Source organism: Apteryx mantelli, chromosome 15 (genome assembly GCF_036417845.1).
Source record: "Apteryx mantelli isolate bAptMan1 chromosome 15, bAptMan1.hap1, whole genome shotgun sequence".
NCBI classification, from domain to species: domain Eukaryota; kingdom Metazoa; phylum Chordata; class Aves; order Apterygiformes; family Apterygidae; genus Apteryx; species Apteryx mantelli.
The window spans coordinates 23,674,973-23,697,304 of NC_089992.1; the positions used below are offsets into that span (position 1 = coordinate 23,674,973).

General features: G+C 50.3%; 1 protein-coding gene across 2 annotated transcripts in view; it reads right to left on the reverse strand.

Moving 5' to 3' along the window:
* Positions 1-6,749: 6,749 nt before the first annotated feature.
* Positions 6,750-22,332, reverse strand: part of ARID3B (AT-rich interaction domain 3B) — a 41,863-nt gene continuing 26,280 nt past the window's right edge. For both annotated transcript variants that reach the window (XM_067305597.1, XM_067305598.1), the window contains exons 5-9: positions 18,044-18,227; positions 16,156-16,415; positions 14,898-15,155; positions 11,823-11,927; positions 6,750-10,860 (exon numbers count right to left, since the gene is read on the reverse strand). In XM_067305597.1, coding sequence (XP_067161698.1) covers positions 10,706-10,860; positions 11,823-11,927; positions 14,898-15,155; positions 16,156-16,415; positions 18,044-18,227 — 962 coding nt within the window. In that variant the 3' untranslated portion in view covers positions 6,750-10,705. The remainder of the gene's footprint in view (positions 10,861-11,822; positions 11,928-14,897; positions 15,156-16,155; positions 16,416-18,043; positions 18,228-22,332) is intronic.

Here is a 22,332-nt window from a genome sequence, read left to right on the forward strand (position 1 = left end):
AGGTCGCGATGATGTCCAGGACACTGGTTGCAGCTCTTTCCTTGCCCTCTGCTTCTCCGTCCTGCTCCGATCGTGGCACAGCTGAGCGCTCCAGCGAAGACCTCGGTCTCCCTTTCCCCTGTCTCCCCACATCTGGCTGCGTTCCCAGCTACGCTGCTGCCACCAGAGCTGGGGGATCTCTAAACTGTGCCCCTGCGGCACCAGGAGCAGCGCTGGCCTCCGTGGCTGAAGGGAGGCTGGAAGATCCTGCATAAAGCCTGGTCTGGAAGCCACTCATCCTGGCTGCTGGTGGGAGAGCAGGACAGGGAGGGGTGTGAACTGGGGCTGAGACGATTCTCCTTCCTTGTCCTGATGTGGCTCGGTCCTGCGCTGGGGACGCCAGCCTCTGGCCAGCTAGCGAGGGCTCGCGTCCTCCTCCAGGCCAGCCTGCGAGGGAGCCCCCGCGGGGCTTCTTGGGAATCCTCTGCTGGAAGTGGATGGGGTGACAGTGGCCCTTGACGGAGCTCTTGGTCCGTCGCAGGGGATGTGTCTGCACTGGGTCCTCTCCTGGATCTGCTGCAGTCTGTCACCGTGACTGCAGCGTCCAAGCAAGGAGTAACCTTCCCAAAAGCATTTCGGTTGTTTCCGAGCTGGGGAGCTGGGCTCCCAGGGCTGAAGTTGCTTAGGAGCTTTTGGGAGCATCACCATGAAAACGATCCTCATTGGATAAGAAATGACCAGGGGAGCGAGGGGAAGTGAGCTTTGCGAAGAGCCCGAGCGGGCAGCGCTGCGGACGGGGCGAGCCGGTGCGTTGAGCTCCTGCACTCGGTCCTCGCCCCCGCGAGCCGCGCTGGCTCCCAGCCGCGGGCTGCGCCACGGCATCCGGGCACGGCCGGCTCTGGCGCACTGAGAGGAGCCAGAGAACAGGCAAGAGAACGATTTAAATGTGGCCAATATGCCGAAAGCGTCGCTGCAAACCCCGCTGCGTGCGGGCAAAGGCTCCCGGTGCCTGTGCTGGGCTTTGGCTCTGGCCTTGCAGCGAGGGATTGTGGAGAACCGGCTCTGGGCAAAGCTCTGCTGGGACTGAAACAGGTTTGATAAAGGGGATCTGAACGGCCGAAAGAAAAAGCCAGCAGTGTCTCACGCCGTGGGACTGCTCCAAAGCTGGGCTTTAATACCCAGACGCTTTAATCCGGGCTGTGCTATCTTTAGCCCTTTGTCATTTGTTCGGAAACCAAGCAGCTTTTGAAGGCCGGGTTGCTGCAGGGACGAACAGTGAATGGCCGCGTTTAGGGGAGGAATGGAGGGGAGGGTTTGCATCCGCGTCGCCCGAGGATCGTATTCCAGCCGAAACAACCGCGGTTAATGCCCGCGGCTGGGCCAGCGCCGGGGGAGCGCGTTAGGAGGGCCGCAGCGTGGCTGCCCGCGGCGTTTGCTCTTGCAGATGCGTCTCGAGGGCTGTGGAGGAGGCAGGGAAGGGGTTTCGGAGCCCGTGGCTTCGGGCAGCTGCATCGGCTCGTGCAGCTGCCTCTGCCCCGCTCGGGGCGCGCTGCGCGGCCGGCAGGGAGGAGCGCGGAGGATGCTGCGCCGGGGCCGGCTGCAGCGAGCAGGTAGAAAGGGGCTGGAGGCAGGGGGGTGCGGAGCTGCCGGGCTGCCGGGAGCCCTGGGGGTGGGAGCGGGGTGGCCCCGCGGCGCTGGGGGCTGCACAGAGGCGCCCGCTGCAGGGCAGCTCCCGGAGCACCCCAGGGCGGGAGGAGAGGGGCCGGGGGCGCGTGCCCAGCGCCGGCTGGCAGGAGACCCCGCGAAGGAGCGTTCCTCTGCCCGGCTCCGTAGACTCGGCTGGGGGAGGACACAGGAGCATCCCCAGCACAGACCTCAGGTTCACAAAAACCTCGATCCTCCAGAGATGTGGCCCCTCGGGGCGCCCTGCCCACCCCGGACACCCTGTTACGGAGTTCCCGTCGGCCGTGGGGGACCCAGGTGCCTGCTCCCCCCCCCCCCCCCTTGTGCGGGCCAAGGCCGGGGTCCTCCTGCACCCAGGGGTCACAAGTGACCTCGTCTCTCATGAGCTCCCCCAAAAGCCTAAATAAAGGCTGTATCCCACAGCCAACTCTCTCCTAAGCCAGACCCAGGTGACACCAAGCTCGGTGCTCTCTGCATCTTGCACGGCCGCATCCTGCCTGGCTCCAGCGACTCCCCTCGGTCCCTCCAGCCCTGCCCTGACACCGACACTTTCCTGCCTCCGATTTTTGGGCTGCCAGGGAATAAGCCATGCCCATGCACACCTCGCATTTCCAAAATCCACCTTACCTGCTTCAGGCATCTGGCTTTTCAGGCGAGCGGAGAGGGCAAGCAAGTCCTCGGGCAGCCTCGGCTGAGCTCACATGGGAAAAGTTGGAGCTGCAAAAACCAGGCAAGATCACTCCTGGCCAGGGGAGGAAATGTGGAGGGAAAGGCTCTGCTTTCACCTGCGCACTGCCCAGATAGGCTGGGACCGGAGCCCAGGTGAGCCGAGCGGGCGGCAGAGGAGGCTCTGGCAGCCCGCGCTCCTCTGATAACCGGGGCTGGCGGAGCAGGGAAATGCAGGAAAGTCCCCTGGCCTCGGGGAGGGGCGGGAGGGGGGGGATGCAAGGCAGCTTCTGCAGGGCTGGGGGAACCACACTCCTAAAATGTGCCAGGCTGCAGGGGCATCTCAGCTGGGCTGGAAAGGGCAACAAGGGTGTGAAGATGTACAGCTGCTCGTAGCACCAGGTGGGATAAAAGCAGAGCCCTGGGCTGGGCACAACAGGGCTGGCCCAGCACCTCTGGGTGCTGCTCCCCCAGGGCACCCCACACTGCAAGGGGCCATACACACCTACCTTCTCCCCCAGGAGCGTGGGGCCAGGCCCTTTGGGGTGGCAGCGGGGCTGTAAAATGCAGGCAGGACTCTTTGTGCGTGCTGTGGTGGTGCAATCAGCAGGGATGCTGGTGAGGCAGTTGAATTTTGGAGCCCTTGTGATGGGTGCTGTGTAAACAAGTTGCAGAGAGATGCAGGGGTTGCCATAGGGCTCAGCAACCTCCACTTACTGCTTCAAGCAGATGCTGAACAAGCTCTGCTCCCTGAGACCCCCTTGCACCAGCTCTGCTCCCTGCCTGCAGCTATAAAGCAGGGCAGTTGCAGCAGAGGGCTAGCGAGGCAGGTGGACACAGGTAGAGCTGCACGGGTTAACCTGAGCTGCCACCGGACACGTCCCTGCCTGAAGTGGAAGCATTTGACAGCCAGGACCACCAGTGCCATGGTAAGAGCCTCAGGGACTCTGTCCGGCTTGCAGAAAGAGATGGGCCTCCATTCCCACGTCACCTTTGGTGCCACTCTGGGCAGCGTGTGGCTCTGCCGCTTTGCGAGCAGGCAGCTTCTCGGCACCCATCTAGCGGTGAGACCCGAGAACGGGAAGCAGCCGGAGCTCCTCGCCCCGAGGAAGGCCTGCGAGAGCCTCCCGGCCCCTTTTGGGGAGCCAGGCAGTGCAGAGCCCTTTGGCTGTGAAGCCACTGCTTTTCAGTCATGGTGGAGAAGTCCTGCAGAAGAAGAGACACGAGTGGGACAGGCAGAGGAAGAGGCAACCTGCTGAAATGGGAATTCCTCTAGGACAAGCGTGCTAGTCCACCCTCCTCTGCAGAAAAGTGGCGGTGTGGTGGTCCTAACCGTTCCCTTCTCCCACTGGGGACTCGGCTGGCCGAGCAGCAGGGAGGCCACGCCGGCATGTGACACAGCCCTGGCACAGCCACCCCCTGCGGACGTCTTAGGAGGCATCCCTGCTGCGAGGCGCTCCAGCGCTGGACGGAAAGGGGCTCGCGGGCAGGGCTGGCGCGGCTCAGGCAGCAGAGGAGAGGTCTGGCGCTCCGCGGGGTAGCGCTGGCATGGAGGAGGCACAGCCAATGGGTCACCAGGGCCAGGGCGGTGGGGAACCTCGCGGGTGCGTGCCTATCCCCATCCCAACATGAAGCTCACGCAGACGGGCCACCAGCCAAAACAAACGCAGAAACCGGGGCCTCGGAAATGCTGATACAAAAAAAGGGCTGGAAACTAGTTTCTCTCCAACTGCCAAACTGGTTCAACAACTGGAAAAACAACTTCAGTTGCTATGCAAATATCAAAACTGTTGGGAAGCATTAAATGTTCTTTTGTCCAGAGGCGGAGTAAAACGAAGGAGGAATTTGGAGAAACAACTCCTGCCACTCAGGTTTTTTTCTCCCTGCCAATGCACCTGCCCCAGTCTGATGCTCCCGACTGTCCTGCAGGTGATCCTAAGGCTGTATAAAGGCCAAATGGCAGGTACCGAGCACAATTGCCAGTGACTTCCATAGAAGAAATTCTGCATTCAGCTAAGGCCTAATCCTAGATATTCAAAAATTCACAGATCATTTAGACCATCTTGTAAATGCCTGGTCCGAGTGAAGGAGAGAGACGAGCTCAAAGCTATTGCAACAAGGAGCATCCATGTTCATGCACTGACAAATACACAGTGACAGAACTTGCTCAAGTCCCCCCCCGCCCGCAGATAGCTTATTGGCATGTAACTCATTCAGCTTAATCCTCTGCCAAGTCCTAAATAAAGTAAGCGTGAGGACAGACCACTGCAGAAGCAGTTCCCACTGCAACTAAGAGAGCCCTTCAGAAAAACCCGTGAAAAGGAAAACCCTGGTGTAACTGTTTCCAACTAAGCACGTGGAGGATGCTTTTCACAGCCAATTTTGGACCTAGAGGTCAGATCATTTCTCACCACGGATACCCAGCTCCTTTCTAACTGCCACTCTGAAACCATGAGACCAAGTGCAGCTCTCATGCCCACTAGGGTCAGCAGCCCAGGTTCTCCTCACCTAAGACACAAGACGGGAGCATAAAGACCGGCAGAGACACAGATCTTATACAGGCCAGTTCAGCCTCTGGGAATACTTTCCAGCGATGAAGAAGGGGCCCAGAAATCTTCAACTCTTAATTTCAGGTATTTCACCGAGATCATTTTACTTAAGTAGCAAAATGAATCCAGGTATAAAGGCATAGATGCTTTGTGCAATGCCCTTTCTGGCATCCGTGGTGGGAGAGGCTGGGCTCTCCCCGCAGGATGCTGCAGCTGACAGGGCTGGGAAGCCGAGCACCAGTCCCAGCTCTGGCTGCAGAGGGGTGCATGAGCACTTGCACATCCCCTTCCCTGCACGCACCAAAGTAGGAGCCTGCAAATTCAAAAAAATGCTCCTCGGCTGCATATAGTTGCCTCAGGGCCTCGTGTTTGGAAGTCCTTCGATAAACATGACAGAAAGATGGATGGCACTGAGCAGGCAAAGCCCTTTGCCCTACGCTGACGGGAAAAGCGGCCCGTTCAGTCCAAGGCATTCGGACGATGCAGGAACGTGGGAGGTGCCAGCACGTGGCACGGACGGTTCGCTTCCCCCCAGTGACACAGCGCTGCCACAAAACAGGCTTGCAGGGTCGCCATATGAAGAGGTAGAAGTTTATTGGAATATAAACATTCAGATAACGTGTAAGATAGAAAAACCCAACAACAACATATACAGACACTTGTTGGAAGGAGACGTTGAGGTATTTATCCACCGCCTAGGCTATCACATTTCTTTTTTTTATTTATTTATTTTTTTAAATAGGTAAGAAAACTAGTAGCAAGGCTGCTGCAGCTGTTTGGTGAAAACGTCTTCTGATCTGAATCCATTTGGAGCACATATGCAGCGGCCAAAAAGACTTCGTGTAACACGTTCACATTCACTTTGGGAGCTGAGCAGTAACACAGCCTCCCCCTCATCTCTTCCCCCTGTCCTGCACGGTTCCTTCGAGAGCCCCATTTCTGAGCCGGTGTCTGCCCTTGCCATCTCTGTGCCTTCCCAGAGCAAGCTGGGATCTGCTGGAAGAGGACGAGCAGGTATTTTTCCCAGCCGGGCATATAACCCAGATGGCAAATCTGCACCCGCTACGTGTAACACAGGAGCGTCTAGCAGCTGCTAGCCCACTGCTGCCCATATCTCACCAGCTGGGGGCTTTTTTGGCTGCTCCTTGTGAAACCTTAGCTGGTCTGGAGTTCAAAGAGAATTAGACACGCTGCAAAGTGGAACGCTTCACCCAAGGAACAGTCCTACCTGCAGTATCAAAACCCCTGAGTACTATACAATCGAACACGTCCCGAGTGAAATGAATCAGAGCTGGGGAGAGGTAGTTCCTCGGCCCTCGCGCAACCTTCCCCCGGCTCCCAGCTTCTCCACCCCATCTCTGCTGCTGGTTTCTATAACCCTGTCCCTACAGCCTGGCAGCTCAGTAGGAGATCTGGAGCTTAGCAAAACACGCATTGAGCCAACTGCCAGGATCAAACCCAGGCTAGGGAAAGGGCTACTCTTCACAGTCTGAATGGCTGATCCTTGTCACTGTGTAATGAAAAAGGACCAGTTTATTGTTGCAGCTTATTTTACTGAGGTATCTGTTACGCATCCCGACTTGATTCTTTCCCTGAATTGGATACAAAACAATCTGTTAGTCCCTGTCTATTTCCAGTCTAGTTGTGTAAAGCTTATAAACATTAATACTCTAGTAGTGTCAAAGCTGTTTAGCAGTTCAGTGATTTGAGTGCCTTTCTGTGCAAGAAAACACAATGTTAGCATGTGATATATAAGCAAAAACACCCATTACTAACCTCTGCTCCCCAGGACCAGAGAAGAAAGCATAAGGAAAAGCAAAAAGTCCCCCAGTCCCACTCTTAGGAAACAGCCCCCAAACCCACCCACCCCCAATCTCCAAAACAAAACAAAAACAAAACAAAACCCAAGGGGGAAAAAAAAAGAATAATCTGAATGAGTCACAGAGTCTGGAAAATCATCTCCGAGTCTGAGACAGTGAAATGCCTTGGAGGTCTGTGTTTTCCGCCAGGCAAATGCCCTGCGGCCAAAGAGCAGCTCTGCTTCCCCATATGTATCGGGGTGGTTGTTACTTCCACTAAAAGCAACTGGAGATGGGACATCTCGGAGCAGAATCTATCTCAGGACATGTGCATTCCCAGCACTTTATCTCTTCCTCCACCAAGTCATCACAATGTCTGCTAGCAAGATCACTCGAGTTGTATTCTATAAACTAACATATAGAGAGTGCAAGGCCTCTCGCAACAAGGAGGTCCCATCTGTGGTTTATACAAGCCTTAACATGAGGTATGAGACCACCCCTGCTACCGGAGCTTCAAACAGAAGGAAAGGAAAATTGACACATCACAGATCTCGGCCGTGAACACAACATTTCTGCTCACCAGCACAGGACAGAAAAGAAGCCCTGCTGAGTAGTGCTGTGGGAGTAAAAGGGAGAACATGTAGTTTGTAAGTTTAACAAAAGGATTATTCATTTAGTTTTCTATATACACTTTAGGCCCAACCGTTGGGCTGCTGACAGGGCTTTTTCTGTGGCAGTATCTGGCCTCGTATTTTTTAAAGCTATGCTCTTTTCAGTAGCACAAGATGAACAGCCTCAGGGAGCAGGACGTTCTGGGAACACAGGGACCGGGCCAGCAGCTCACAGGCTCTGCAGCTCACCAGGGTGCTCCGGGAGGGCACCTGCCCTGCACCCGTGCGGTCTCTCAGAGCGACCATCCAGACAGGCTGCAAAGAGTCACTCACAGGACATCCCAGGAATGACACGAACTGTGTCAGGCAGCTGTGCTCCCACCCTCTGCAGAACAACTTAGTGTATGAGCTGCTCTATATAAGCACTTGGGGACCTGACGGCTGGATGTGGAAGCAAAAGACACTTTTAGACTGGCGAAAGTTCAGTGGCTTTGGCCCAGCTCTGCAGGCAGACAGGCATAGTCTATAATTGTAGCAGTGCTTCAAAATTCCTGTCTTTCACAGAGCTAAATGCTCCCAACACCTTGGCTCACCCGGACAAGCAGTTCTAAGGCTATATTCTCATCCTGATATGATGCCACATTCATTCAGAGACAATTCTTGGTCTACATCCATGTAATCGTGGGCTGCAATTCCCTACAATAGTGTGGCTTAGTCCCACCTATGGAGATGAGAACCTGTGGAGCAGTAAGATGGGTGCGTAACCACCTTCCTTTGTCTCTGGTTGAAGAGAGAAAGAGATCTTCATCCACAGGGAGCAGAAGTGTAGGTGCCACTCAGAAACAACTGACAGCTAATGTGTGATTAGTGTCAGATGTCTCAGAGAAAGACCATTCAAAGGAAATACTAGAAACTTGTAGGCAACAAAAGAGCAACAAAAGTCCCCAAACATGGTGGTAGTACAGACATCCAGAAGGGCCAACTACCTGTCCACTTGCTGGGGAGCACGTGATGACTCACCAACCGCACTCCAGGAAACTGTTTTTTAAAGCGAGCTGAATCTCTGGAATTCTAATACGGTTTTCACTTAGATTGTAATAAATTTACTAGTTAGGACAGTTGTTACACAGTTTGGTAACTGGCCCTTACATATAGGTGAAAACAGAAACTAGAATAACTTCTGTTATTTTGGTGACTCTCGCGGCAGCTCCCGCGATGGCTACAGTAATGTAGCACCCAACACAGCCTGGACTTGTAGTGTAGACAAAATTGAACTGTGTTCTCTGCGTGTCTAATGACCTCGGAATAACACAAAGTCACAGCACAGCTGAGGAGGTTGGTCCTGTGCAAAGCCACAAGATCAAACCGAGCTTTCAGCTGTAAGAAACCACTTTGCTGCGAGAGGCCTGACAGATCTGTAGTGTAAGCAGTGCTGTCATGTCCCCAACTGTACTAAGAATTTTTGCTAAAGACATGGATTATGAAGTCCTGAAACAAGAATGGGGACCCTGGAGACACCCTGATGCCCAAAAAGAAGGACAGATCCTCTAACTCAGCAGTCAGTCTCATCCCTTTTTCCTACGTCTACCTGTCCTCCTGCATCATGCGCATGTCCTGGGACAGTGCTGTTCACCTTGTCTCCTGGCTAGCCTACAGGATGGGGAAGCCACTGCTCCTTTGCTCAGCTTTGTTTTTTTTCTTTCTGTCTTTGGTGCTACAATTAAAAATAAAAAATAAACAGAACATCAGCAAAACCACATATAAAAAAAACAAGCATTAAGATATGCCAATACTTCCTGAAGAGGTAAAAAAACAAAAACAAAAACAAAACCCCCAAACAAACAAAAAAACCCCAACAAGTACATATCTGAGGTATTTCATCTGCTCAAAAAAACCTTACTTGGGCCTGGAGGATGGAAAGGACGTCACCAAGGCAGGATGGATGGTGCTTGGATCTGATCTCCAGGCTGGGGGAAATGTGTGTGGGAAAGGCCAGCCCAATACACAACAGGAGAAGAGAGGACAGGGTGAGACCATGTGAGTGGGAGCTGGGTTCACGGAGCCACAAAGTTAGCTCGGTTGGCTCCAGAGGAGGGAGAGCCATGGCCAGCCTTAGTTTGCTTTAAACTGGAGGTTTGAAGGGAAATGGCAATGATTTTGTTTTTTCTGCTTCCATCTGGGAGAGCAAAAGGTCTTATTAGACTGAGGGCTGCTTTCTTTTTGCCCCCATACAATCTGAAGGGGACCGAGCTTCTGGAGGCTTGTTCAGAGAGCAACTAAAAGAAGTGTTATATGTTAGCCACAATATATACATACACAGCACAGCCCCACTTAAGTAGATTTTAAATATCACCTTCTATTTTCTCAGTGCATGGATGTGGAGAGCTTCCAGGGACTATTGAAATACACCTTAAGAGAAGGAAGTCATTCCAGGAAGCCTAGATCGACTTAAGTGACAGCCCTTTTGTGTCAAGGGGCTGAAGATCAAAACCAAGCAAAAATAAGTTCAGGCTATCAGGGTAAATGTCACAGTGGATGAATTTCCTATGGGGAGAGAGACAAGCTCTAGAGCATTTAAAACTTGGCTGAAGGCCTGCAGAAAGCAGCAGTAGGAAACAGGCCAGCACCAGCCAGAATGAAGCAGCTGATCAGTCTTTTTCTGTCTCTATGGATCAAACATAGTGGTGAGAAAGTCCTCCCTGTGTTGCCAAGACCTCAAAGAGGGGGAAAAGAGGTTCATCAAGTCTCTCATGACTCCACAAGCAGTGGCCATGTGCTCTAGCCAAGTATGGCATTCAGGGGAGGACAGACAAACACTGGACTGCGATGGAGCTTGAGGAAGAAAAGCGAGGAAGCTCGCCTGCTCTACAGCTGCATGACCTTCTGCAGCAAAAGCCAAAGAAGGACAGGGGCAAGGCACCCTGCTGGCTGTTAGGATTGTCAATACACTGAGTTGTTTTATGGGAAGAGTCCATGTGGCTACCGGTTCAAGGAGAACCCCATTTCCCTGCCCCAACTCCAGCTCTTTCCACCTGCCTTGGTGACGTCTCAGCCATCTACCAACTCACAGCTCCTAGAGACGATCCCTGATTGAAAAACGCCAGGTGGGCCCCCTTCTCCATGTCCCACCCCTCAACAGGAACACAGCAAACCCTGGGAGGAGGAGGAGGAAGAAAACAAAAGCAAAAGGGAGGAAGAAAGGGGAGAACAAAGAAAAGGGCTGGACAAACAGATGATGAGGAAAAACTCGCTGGCATGGAAAGGTTTCAGCATCATCATCTTGCCGTTGGCCAACCACAAAGCAGGTTCCTTGAGATGAGGTAATCTGTGCGACTCCTTCCCGGCTCACTCCCTGCCGTGAGCAGAGAGGACAGAGCTGCCGGAGGCCAGTGTGAGAGACAGCAAGCTCCGCCATCCATCAGAGAGACCAGCTGGTGGAGGGCTCTGCACTGGGGGTTCCCCGAGATGAGGTAGGGCTGGGAGAGCAGTGGGAGCTGCTGCTGCTGCTGCAGGAACTTTGGGTGCTGGAGCCTGCAATGAGATGGACGACTGGCTTCTGGGCAAACAGCACTCCTGCAAGGCACAGACAGGGAAAGAAAAGGGTTACTGGGACTATGGGGTGACACAGCTGAGGAGGACACAGTACAGAACAAGGAGTAGTCTATCTGACCCCAGAGACCTCAGAGGGGAGACCATGGAAACCTAAGAGCATGAGGCCCACTGCAAAATAAGCAGCTTGGAGATGGATCGACAAGGAAACAAGAAGGGATGCCCAGGAACTTTGCTCTGGCTGCCTCTGCCACAGGGGCATTTTGCCTACAGGGAACTGAAAGATCCCAAATGGCTTCAACACCTTTGGAGGTGAGAAGCATCTTTCTGTGCTACTGTACTGCACTGCAATGCCAGGCCTCCCACGTGGGCTTTGTCCAAGGAAGTGTAAATGTGACCTGCACAGGCCAAACGGCTCGAGCAGAATACACGGGATAACAACAATTCATGCTTTATAATGAAGTGCAAGGAAAAGCTGAGTAAAGCTACTCCTCAGAAGGTGAAGAGGGATAGTTCCCTTTCCTGCTAACACTTATACACAAGTCCCTTCTCTGTAAAAGGTGAATTTCCCACCAGGTCCCCCTTCCTTGCCACAGCAAAACACCACTTGTGAACTGTCAAAAAAATGATTCCATTAGGACAACTCAAGTGTAGAGAGATCATGGCAGAAAACTGAATAAAATTATAAAAATATCTCCTTACACAAATAAGAAATCACCAGGAAATGGCATTCGGATGAGTCTTAGATTTAAAAAAAATACTATCAACAACAACCACCACCAAAAGGAAAGGACACTATCCTGACAGACTGGGACCAAAAAAAGAGAGAAGAAATGATCTCTCACTGAACTTTCTCAGCAGGCCACGTTTTGTGTGTTGGGTTTTGGCAAAGGACCAGCCCCAGGGAGCACGCCACCCTCTCCACATCATACTCTGCATCGCAAGTCCAGCTCTCTACACATCCCCGGGGAGCGCTTCTTTCTCACCAGCGTAAATTGTGCCGTTAATCTCCACTGACATGTTAATACTCCCAATGCCGTTAGGTGACAAATTCAGTGCTGCTGCTGCCGCCGCCGAGTCCGGTTTATCTTCTTTTGAGAAAGAAGAGATGTAGAGTTAGATTGTAACTGTCCTGTTTCCTGCACTATCCAGAGATGGTCAAAGGTTTACACAGTCCTCCTTTTGTCTCTTCTTTAATGAGGAGATGCCCACACGACCTGTACTTCCTATACTCTTAAAGGACAAGTCAACAAAGGCGATTAGGTGCCTAGATGTGAACTGAGTAGGGGTTAGGCTCCTACTGACATTTTTGAATCTCTCCCTGATTCAGGCACTGAAGGGCCAGATTTGTAGAGAGAAAGGCAGAGGAAACTGAAGTCTTAGCAGACAGATAATCCCAACAAAGGCTACGTGTTTTCTATCTCAAGTGGGTTTGTCAGGGTAAACAACCCCCCTAACCCCCCAAAAAGCTGTCAGCAAATGAGAAATGCCCATATCTAAACCAGCCAGATTAGGGCTGTATTTGCAGTAGGCTAGGAGCACATGCACAGTCCTTTCCGCAGCGGTGGCAGTTCCTCAGGGGGCTGGTGCACTGCTGGTGTGCAAAGCTCAGGCTGCAGCAGCTGGAGTGGCCACTGGAGGGAGGGGGACAACCCAAAGAGCCCAGGACTCCAAGCCAGAAACGGTATGCCTGGCTGCTCCTGTGCGCATGTGAAATCTGGTTCTTCGCTGTCCTCAACCCGGAGACTCTTTTTTAAGCCATTATGGGCAAGATTTCTGCAAGGGGCAGGCAGGATTTCTGCAAGTGCCAATGCACAGCAGGTAGCCAGTCTGCACTGATTTTTAAGGGGAGTTGAACGTCAAACTCTCCTGGACATTTCCGAAAACTCCAACCTAAGCAATTTGTAACTGTGAACTGGGGATGTAGGATTCCTTCTCTGTGCTCACGAATTCACGCTTACAGTTTGCACAGCAGTATCATGGTTACCGGCCCACTCAATGTTGGTTTTGGGGCACTGTGCTATTAAAACTGGAGACAGTCTGCCCAGGCTCTGACATTGCATGTGAAGTGCATGTTTTTAGCTCCTTTCCAGCCTGCTGGGACAGCAAGGCCACTGTCCCCGTAAAGAGTGCTAAGAACATGGTTAACATTTAGCCTAAAAGTTGCTATCAAGTTATAACAATCTCACAAAGTGCTTTTCAAAAGCACCTCTCAAAGCACAGTATTATTTTTATTTTGCAGCTGGGGAAATTAAGGCACAAAAGATGGAATGGACTTGCCCGCAGTCCCCTAACCAAGGTGGGAATAGTACTGTTGAATCCTTTTTAGGGTTCAGTCTTCAAGGATGTTCCATTTCTATCAGCATGTTACTATCCGAAGAGACAAAAACAGTTCCTAGCATTTTTATTTAGGAAGTTCAGGGTGGAGAGATAAGAAAAACAATAAAACAAAATGAGAGGAAGCGAACACTACTTCATAAAATTTGTATCCTCTTTTACTCACTTTTTCTTTTAAATGCAAATGTGGAATTTGGGTGGGTGCATAATTGTCAGAAAATATAACATGAAGTTTTGATCTCATCTAACTCAGCAGCAAACTGCTACTGCCTTGAAGGGGAACTTGCTTTGACCCTTTGCCATACATATGTCGAGTAAAGTGTCTCAATGCAGCGTTACTGGCATTGCTAGCAACAGCCTCAAGAACCACTTTTTCCTTTCCTCTAAGCAATGCCAAACTTGCCTGGCCTTGTGCCTACATCCAACTGTACAATTAATAGGGGTCTCAGCCCTTTAATTTTAACGGATCAAAAGGTTTGCAGGAAACAGCTGCTGGGACTGAAATTTGCTGAGGCTTTGCTGTCCAGTGAAGTGCAGCCCCAGGACAGGTAAGGGAGCCATGGTGTTTAATCAGCTTTTGAAGCCATTATATAAAGTATTGATTCTGACAACGTGACCTTTACAGGGTGACTCCCCTTTTACGAAGCGTTTCAGGAGTGCATTTCCCAGGCCATGAATGCTGCTTATATATGACCTTCTAACCCAGCCTTGCCAGGAGTTCTTGCCTGGAGGCTGTGAGCAGGCTTGCAGCAGATGTTGGCAGGAATCACCTGACTTGCTAAAAGCTCTGGAATATGGTGGGCTCCTGCAGATACACCAATCTTTGTAGCCTCCTCCTCACACCTGACAAAGGATTCCTAAAAGCTGGGCATCTCTCTCCCCTAACTGCCTCCTGCAGTGCCACCTATACAGAAAAAGCTGTAACCTCAGTGACCAATTAAAAGAGTTTCCTAACCAGGGAAGGGCAGTAATAATTCTCTGCAGCTCAGTGGTGGCATCAGCCTCCAAGGAGAGCAGGGGAAAGCACACTCTGGTTGATGGGCAGCGCATCTGGCATATGACAGGGCTCCCTCTCCAAAAGTCATCTTATGCCTGCATAATCAAAAGACTGCCTTTGGCTAGGCTAAACCAGGCTCTCTGATCTGAAGTATACAAAAGATATTAAACACAGGGCTGTCAGGTATGTGGCCCAAAGCAATTTCATCTGACCCACATGTTTCCCGTGACTGAAGGAGCATGCTTATAGTATCCAAGAGCACCAGCTGCAAAGAAAACCGAGCTAGCATCAGCTGAAACCGGTAATTCTCCAAAGTGCAAGTCCTGTGAAGATGTAACAGCTTGAGTCCTGAAGTAATCTCACTGTGGTCAACCCACACACAAGCTAATATGCTCACTCAGAGTGAGGGTCTTGTTTGACGGTCAAGTGGGATTTATTAGCTTAGATGCAGAGCTTCCTGAACACAGTCAGGTTGCTTCTGAATCCAGACTGGGTCATGTGTCAACAGGAATAGAAGAAAAACAGCAGTAGTAAGTAAAAACTAATGAAATGTTGCCACAGTTTAGCTTTGCAGTTATTGTGGTCCACTTCAATAACTTATTGGCCCAGTGACCAGAGAGATGATCAAACTTGTGTGTAAAGATGTGTTTGACATTCTAGATTGGGAACAGTTCCCTCCCTGCTGCAGTTTGCAAAGACCTTTTGTTTATCTAGAGGCACAGCTTACCCTTGCCATTGATTTTGATCTTCATGGGAATCTGCCGTGCCATGCTGAACAGGTTGCGCTGCAGAGCCTGCTGGACAAGCCGCTGCTCCTCCTCTGTCATCCGCGAGACCTTCTTCTCTGGAGGCTCTCCAGACTCCAGTCTCTCCCTCAGCTGTTCCAGAGTGGCTGTTCTTGCTGCCACAGTTGCCTGCTGGCTAGCCAAGGTCACTGGCACAGCAATACGGTTTGGCATAGACACAGTCAAGGGCACACCGTCACCTAGAAAAGGAAACAGTCACACAGTCCCTCCCACAGCCCGTTCTAAAGCAAGCACGCAATGCTCGGAATTCACAATGGATGAAGAACGGCAGGATGTGCGAGAAGGGCGAAAGGAGAGATCACCAGCACTGCAACTGCCTTTGCATTAGGAGTCAGGCGACTCTTCTAAAATACCCCTCTCCCAAGAGCTGCCTAATATTCTTCCTAGCAGCCACGATGGTGGGCTAGAAACTATGCCACAGTCTCCAGAAGACCACTCAGTTTTGCTGATGCTGAGGAATTAAGATCATTAAGATCACTACTATCATCCGTTGGATGGCAGCTGATTTTCTCTATAAAAAGCTTTCTCTGTCACCGTCAGATCACATTTCCAGGGCATCAAAATGCTCCACCATTCCTAACTGAAGTTGCTGCTTCTGAAACAAAATCACTTTACTCTCTCTTTCACTGACAAAATCTTGAATTTTAGTCTGTCTATAATTCCAAAATGACTCCCACTGCACTCTAACTTCCTCTTAGGATACTTCTGTAAATAATGAATACTTGTTTTTACAACTTCATACAGCATCACTCCAAGCATTTCTCACTTTCCAGGAAAATAAAGATCCATAAATCCCTCCAAGCAGCAGGCATTATCTATTTCACAGACAAGGTATGATGGATGAAGATAGATTAAAAACCTCACCAAAGGCCGCATGAAAATCAACAGCAGAGTCAGGTCCAAAGCCACAGCAATTCCTAGCTAATCCAAGACCTTGGTTTGCTCTGTTATTGTTCCCTCTTCTCCAAAACTACAAACTCCTTAATACAGTTTTGGATTCAAAGCAAATCTAGCACATGCCTGAAGAGGTTAAACTGCAGTCAGGATATTCTGCAGCTCCTTAGCTACCTGAGTCTCATTAGTCTTGAGTACAAACTAGACAAAATGGAAAACAACTGAGTGCCACTGCCTGCACCTCTAACCCAGCCACCCTCTCTGATGTGGGTGCAAATAGCTGACCTTTTCTGACAGCTGCTGCTGGAGACACACGAGGATTGCTGGTCCCACTGCCTGGCGCGACGCCGATGATTGGGAAGCGGATCTTTGGGGGAGAGAGGAGGGAAGGAGGCCCCGTGGTGGTGGGTGAGTAGCTGAACAAAGAGGAGCTGTAGCTGGGCCGCCTGCCTTCCCGCCTGTTGCCATCGATTGCAGCCTGCAGCTCAGCAGGAGAACTTAGGGATTTCTTCTCGCATTCGTAGGCATATAAGTACTTCATATACCTGAGAGAAAGGTGAGGACAGAGAAATTCAAGCAGGTATACTCAACAGAACATGAAAAAGAGTGTAGCACCAAGCATCACACTTGGGAAGACTATCAGACTGAGGCCCTCTACAGATCTGGGTTCTTTGCTGGCATACCATGATCACTGCTGGGCTCGGTTTGGTTAGCACTACAGTTTTGGTGTGAGGCACAGCTCTCAGAGAAACTTTCAGTTAATCCAGTGTTTGCAGGGAAGCACGTGGCTACGTACTGCTACATCCACAGGGGCAGAAAAGAATCATCAAATATTCCTTTACAACTAAAAAGCCATCTATAATTATAAGAATTAAGATCTTGGACCACAACATGTATATGCGATGAAGGAAAATATAGGAGCTATCTTATTTGTGTTGGGAAGCATCAGTCTGTATAAAATCTTACTACTCCTGCTGAATTCTGGCACAGAGCTTTGCAGGAGACAGTCTGTTTACGACAACGACTGTAGAAATGGCAAAGAACTTTCCTCTCTAGGACTCAGAGGCTCTAACAACTTGCAAGAAAACTGATACCTGCAATGACAACTACCAGTTTGTACATTTGCAGCCAGATCACAGCTAAAGCCTAGCCTGGGCTCTCTTGGAGGCAATCCCTTTGGATAGGGGAACCAAGAGCCTGAAGAGCCGTGAAGTTCCTGAAATACACTGCCCCCAGCTGTACACCCACTGCAGTACACAGCAATCATTCTCGCCTCCTTTTGTACCCAGGGCTTCCAGTGACACAGAGAACATGGCTTCCACGGAGTCCTCGTCTGAAACCATGATTTACTGCTCAGAGCTCAAGGCTTCACGCAAGCCACTGTACCACTGTATATCACGGAAACCTAAAAACTTTCATTTTATAGATGGCTTGTTCCACAGCCACAGAATTAACTGGGGATAGAGCTCGGTGTGGGTTCCCAGAGCCCAGCTTTCCATGCTTTAGTCACTAAACAACTGCGCAGCTTAGCGCTGTTGCTTCAACTTTATAGTTCATTTATTTTTACCATTCCTCTTCACTTCTGCTGATTCTACTCCTTTTCTTCCTCAGAAGTTTTTTTTTTTAATTTTCCTTATCTAATCAATGTGAGGTGCTGCAGGTCAGAAAAGCAACCCTCACAGTGACCAGCTGCTAAATACACATTTCCACAGCTTAATACTGATAACAGACATTAAATGATCAAGTTTATACTTGATACCTACAAATCAGGAGGCCTCTCCCCCTCCTCATTGTGCCAGCTGCTCTACAGAGGCAGAGCAGGAGACGCTCCTTGCCCTGAGGAGTTTAACTTCTAACCAGGCAAGACAGGCACAGGATGGAGAGCGGCACAGAGCAAACATCAGTGCTAGGACTGTAGGGAGGGAAGGGAGGGAGGGGGAATGAGTTCAGGAAGGGATCACCGCTGAAGAAAAACAAGGGGAGAAGGAATATAAAAGGAAGACCGCAAGCTATAGGAGAGATGGAAGGAGAGGGCTAAATAAAGCAATTCATCAGCTCCTCTCCTGCCACAGAGCGGGGCTTACTCTCTCAATTTTTCCTCCCCAGTCCCCGTTCTGCACTCCCGATTGCGGCTTGGTGTTCACACCCAGGCTGTTAGACGTTCTAGACTTACTGGGTTCGAAGCGTGAACGCGGCACTGGTGATGGAGGTGGGCAGATTAAGGCCTTTGGTGATCTCCCGCCAGATCTTCTTGTTGATGATTTCTACCAGCCCTCCCTTCTCAGTCACCAGTTTGTAGAGCATGTAGAGATCCAGGATCTGTTTTGCCATGATGGGGATCCGATTGATGGGAGTTCCTGCAGTGAAACAGCAGGGAAGGGAACATGGAGTCAGAGAGAGAAAACGAGGCCAAGAAAACCAGCAGGCTGGTGCTATCGATCTTCTTTATAATAGGAAATTCAGGCAATTCTATTTGTAGCCTGACTTGAGGCCTCTCTGTGGGCAAGTAAATGAGCCAGAGAAGTGTAGCTACATGGCACGTCCTTTTCATAAAAAATCCTTTCCTGTAGGCAAAAGCAATTATCAGACGAATAATAACCTGCAGCTAAGAGCAACTTCTAAAATAGAAAGAGGGGAAGTAGGGACTATTCAATCCTAGGGGCAAGGCAGCAGCACAGAGGAATCATTTTTTATGAACTCCCAGGGCAAGCTCAGATAAAAATCGGCACCACTCACACTCAGGAAGGGGCTGAACAGCCATGCAGCGTGAGCTACAAGCACGTCGGGATTCTGCTCTCTCACTCCCCAGGATTTGCTATGTTGTGCACTTGGGAACAACAAAAATGGAAAGGGGCACATGACACTTGGCAGCATCTCTCTTCCCTCATACATTTGCTCTCTGTCCTCTCTCACAAACACATGTATAACCTTTGCTAAGGCTTCTGCTCTTACAGAGCGTTTTCTTCCTCGCACTTTTTCCTAAAGAAGCTCCTAAATGTTACTTCACTTACTTGAAAAGCTCTTTCAGTCCTCGTGTGATACCAATGTTGGGCCAAGCACAGAGAAATTAGATAACAGCTGGTTTTAGTTTATTAACAGCCATACTGACCTAGACTAAAGGTCCTTCCCACTCAGTTTGCCTTCTCTGCCAGAGACCTATATGTGGCACTTGGGCAGGAGAACAGGGAAAAGCTTTCTGGCATCATCAGCCAAGACAATTTGCCCACGGGGATGTCAGCAGGATGTTGCTTCACCACTTCCCACCCATCCAAAGGCTAAGCTAGCGAGCTGAATGCTGATCCTGTGCATTACCATGTCTCTGCTCACACTGACCCTTCTTTGGCGTGGGCAAAGAAGGGGAAGGAGACTGAGTAATGGTCTCAAAACCTTCTGTCTCCTGCACTTAGGGTCCTCCTTCCATTAAAAAAAGAAGCCCCCACTCCCACAAAACCCAGCCAATCCCCCTGCAGCCAAAACCTTCCCAAACACAGGAAAATATCGAACCTCTTTTCTGCTTTGCTTATGTTTAAAGAGATACTTGCTGGATGCACACAGACTTTCAGTTACAGTTTCTAAAAGATCATGGAAACCTATAAATCAAATGCCAATCCATTACTGAATGGAACTTGGGGCAGATAACACGGCAGCGTGAGACACCTTGATGAGGCTACAGATGCACCTTAGTTGCACATGCAACCCAACTGGAGCAATAGCTCGCTGCAGGAGAGCTAGAAACACGGTGCTGATGCGGTGGGTGAATAAACAAATGGCACAAGAACGTATCCGTGTGTCTCATTTCAGACACTGAACGCATCCCACCATTATCTCACACAGGGTTAGGAGACGGAGATGTAAACTTGCTTTAGCCCAGCTAGAGAGAACTGGATCATACTGCCGGACAACTACGCAGCTTCACGAGCCTGCTGCAAAGCCAGGCATCCTCACCAGCGATGTGCTGCTGCGAGAAGCACCCAGGTGTCCAAATGCTACCGCCCGGGTGCATGGCAGCACAAAATAGGGGACTGCTCTATCCTTGCTTGCACAGGGCAGATGCTGGGAAACAGCTTTGTCCTTCCTGTTCAGTTTTGGTCATCTTGTGGGTTAACACATGTACGAAAATCTGATTTTTAACCTGATAGTGTGCTTTTAGCAGCACCTTAAAGTGATAAAGCGTGGGGGGGTTTAAAAGGTCAAACTAATGAGATTTAGGCAAGGAAAGGAAGAGGAAAAAAACGCTGATGTAGCAAACCTTTTATTCTGCATAGGAAATACTGTCCTGGATCAAAGAGCAGTCCATCTGAGGTCAGTATCCTGTCTACGACAATGGTCAGCACCAGTCTTTACAGGAAAGCCTACGAAAGGCCGTAATGGACAATTATGGAATACTCAACCCACAGGGGAGACTTCTGCCACCGCTCATCAGCGAGTGATTCGGTTAATGCCCTGAAGCAGAGCAGTTTATGGCCCTTATAAATGGGTTTTATTCTGTTTAGTGAAAAGGAGTTCAGCTCAGCTTTGCAGATGTTCTCATTACACATGTAACCGTGTAATTTTTTTTTTGGGTGGGGGGGGAGGCCTATTATGCATTAGCTCACAGCACCAATTCCCACAGGTTAATGAGATGCTGGATAAAAAAGTAAACTTCTACAGTGTTAAAGGGCTGCCTTCAATTTTGCTAAGTTACTAACGCTTAACTATAAGAAAACGTAAACAGCAATCTCATCAGCCTTGGTCTGCACTCTCTGCTACTTTATATCTACCATACCTTCTTTTACTTGCCTTCCGTCTAAACAATCCCTTCCCTGTCCGCAACAGAAAAGCCCGTAAAGCAGTAATTTCCAAGCTATCATTCATAAACTGCACCAGATCCTCTTCCTGCATTTCACATGCTACACTTCCCTCAGGGAACAGCGGGAGAAACATTTCCAAATTGTCCGAATGTTTTCTGGCTCCGCTCGTTCCAGCCAGCCGGCCCAAGCCAGGAACCAGTCCTTTCCGAAGGCCAGCTTGTCTAAACGCTATCCTCCCGTTGGCTTGGTCTTCCCTCGCCCACCATCTTCTCTTGGCGCGTGCGGTTGTGGCAAAGATTAAGAGCACAGTAGCAGTGTCATTTCAGACGCACACCGCGGGCTGGAAGCGATCATGTTACCAGCCTTAAGTTATCATTCATCAGCTGAGCCACAGTAACCAGGCAGTCACGCCCAGCCCACTCCCAACGCAAAAGCAGTAAAGCATTTATCTCGGATACTCTAGCAAAGAGTTGGGGTGGCTCTTCCTACCCTCATCCTCCCCCCTCCCCAAAAAACCACCACCAAAAACCCCTTCACTGGCAGTTCAGCACTTCTGCCCCAGCAGCGACAGAAGCCAGAGCGTTCCAACAAGGTAAATCGCTAAGAAAACTATTAGCACTATCACACTGCTAAGCAAAGCCTTCGCATTGCCAGGGCAGCACTGAGACCTTCTCCCGCTGCTCCTGCCGCAATCCCGTGCAACCCCAAGCCACCCGCTTTTCCCCAATCCAATTTGGAGAATGGTATTAGCTTGTCCAGCCGGGACTTTGACGCAGCTCCGCTTGGGCCGTGAGCAGATGGGGTGGCTGGAGAGCGAAAGCGAAGGGTCGTGCGTAAGGTTCCTCCGGCAAACAAGCCGCTAATACGGGAACGTAACAAAATAGCTGCTTTTCAAAATACTGCATTTATCCCAGAGTTTTACCCTTCTCTAGACTCTCCCATCTCAGGATCCAAAAACATACACAAGGAAACGTATGCAAACAGTGCTGTGATAAAGACAAATACTATCAACATTAAAGGGAAATAAAGGCTTAAAGTGCATTTCCAGGGAGCCTGTTCATAGCTGGAGCCGAAACAGCAATCAGATCTGACCTCCAGGCCTCATGTTACCACCCTTTTGACACCTTCCCTTCCTGAAGTTTTCTTTTAAACAAGACCTCCAGATTGAAGTGCCCTGGAATTTAATTAGTAACTCTATAAACTAAGCTAAAAGCTATAGTTTTGGGGTTTTTTTCCCCCCTCCCTCCTGTAAAATTTAAGCAGGCTGAGAAATTTTACAGCAGGGACAAAACTAATTTTGTGATTCTACCATTTATACAGGCAGATGGGCTCATTTTCCTTTTATACTTTTGCATAAGAGGAGGCTGCTCCAAGCAATGTTCCCTGAAGTGGGACAAGCCAGGGAACAGGAGAGCGGCTGGGGTTTTGGACCTGGCGAATTATCTGTCCTCGTCATCGAGTCAGCCAGAGCTCAGCCCATTTCAGAGGAGCTCACGGAGAACCAGAGACGGGAAGCGGGGAGAGGCTGCTCTTTCAGCCCCCTCCTTCCCCAGCCCAGCTCGGAGGAAAAGCAAGGCGATAAAGTCTTTATTGGAAAACCCCAGCGCCTGAACAGGAAAGGCTGAAAAACGAGTATCAGGGGACGATTGGATGCTGGAGCGGAGCGGATCCT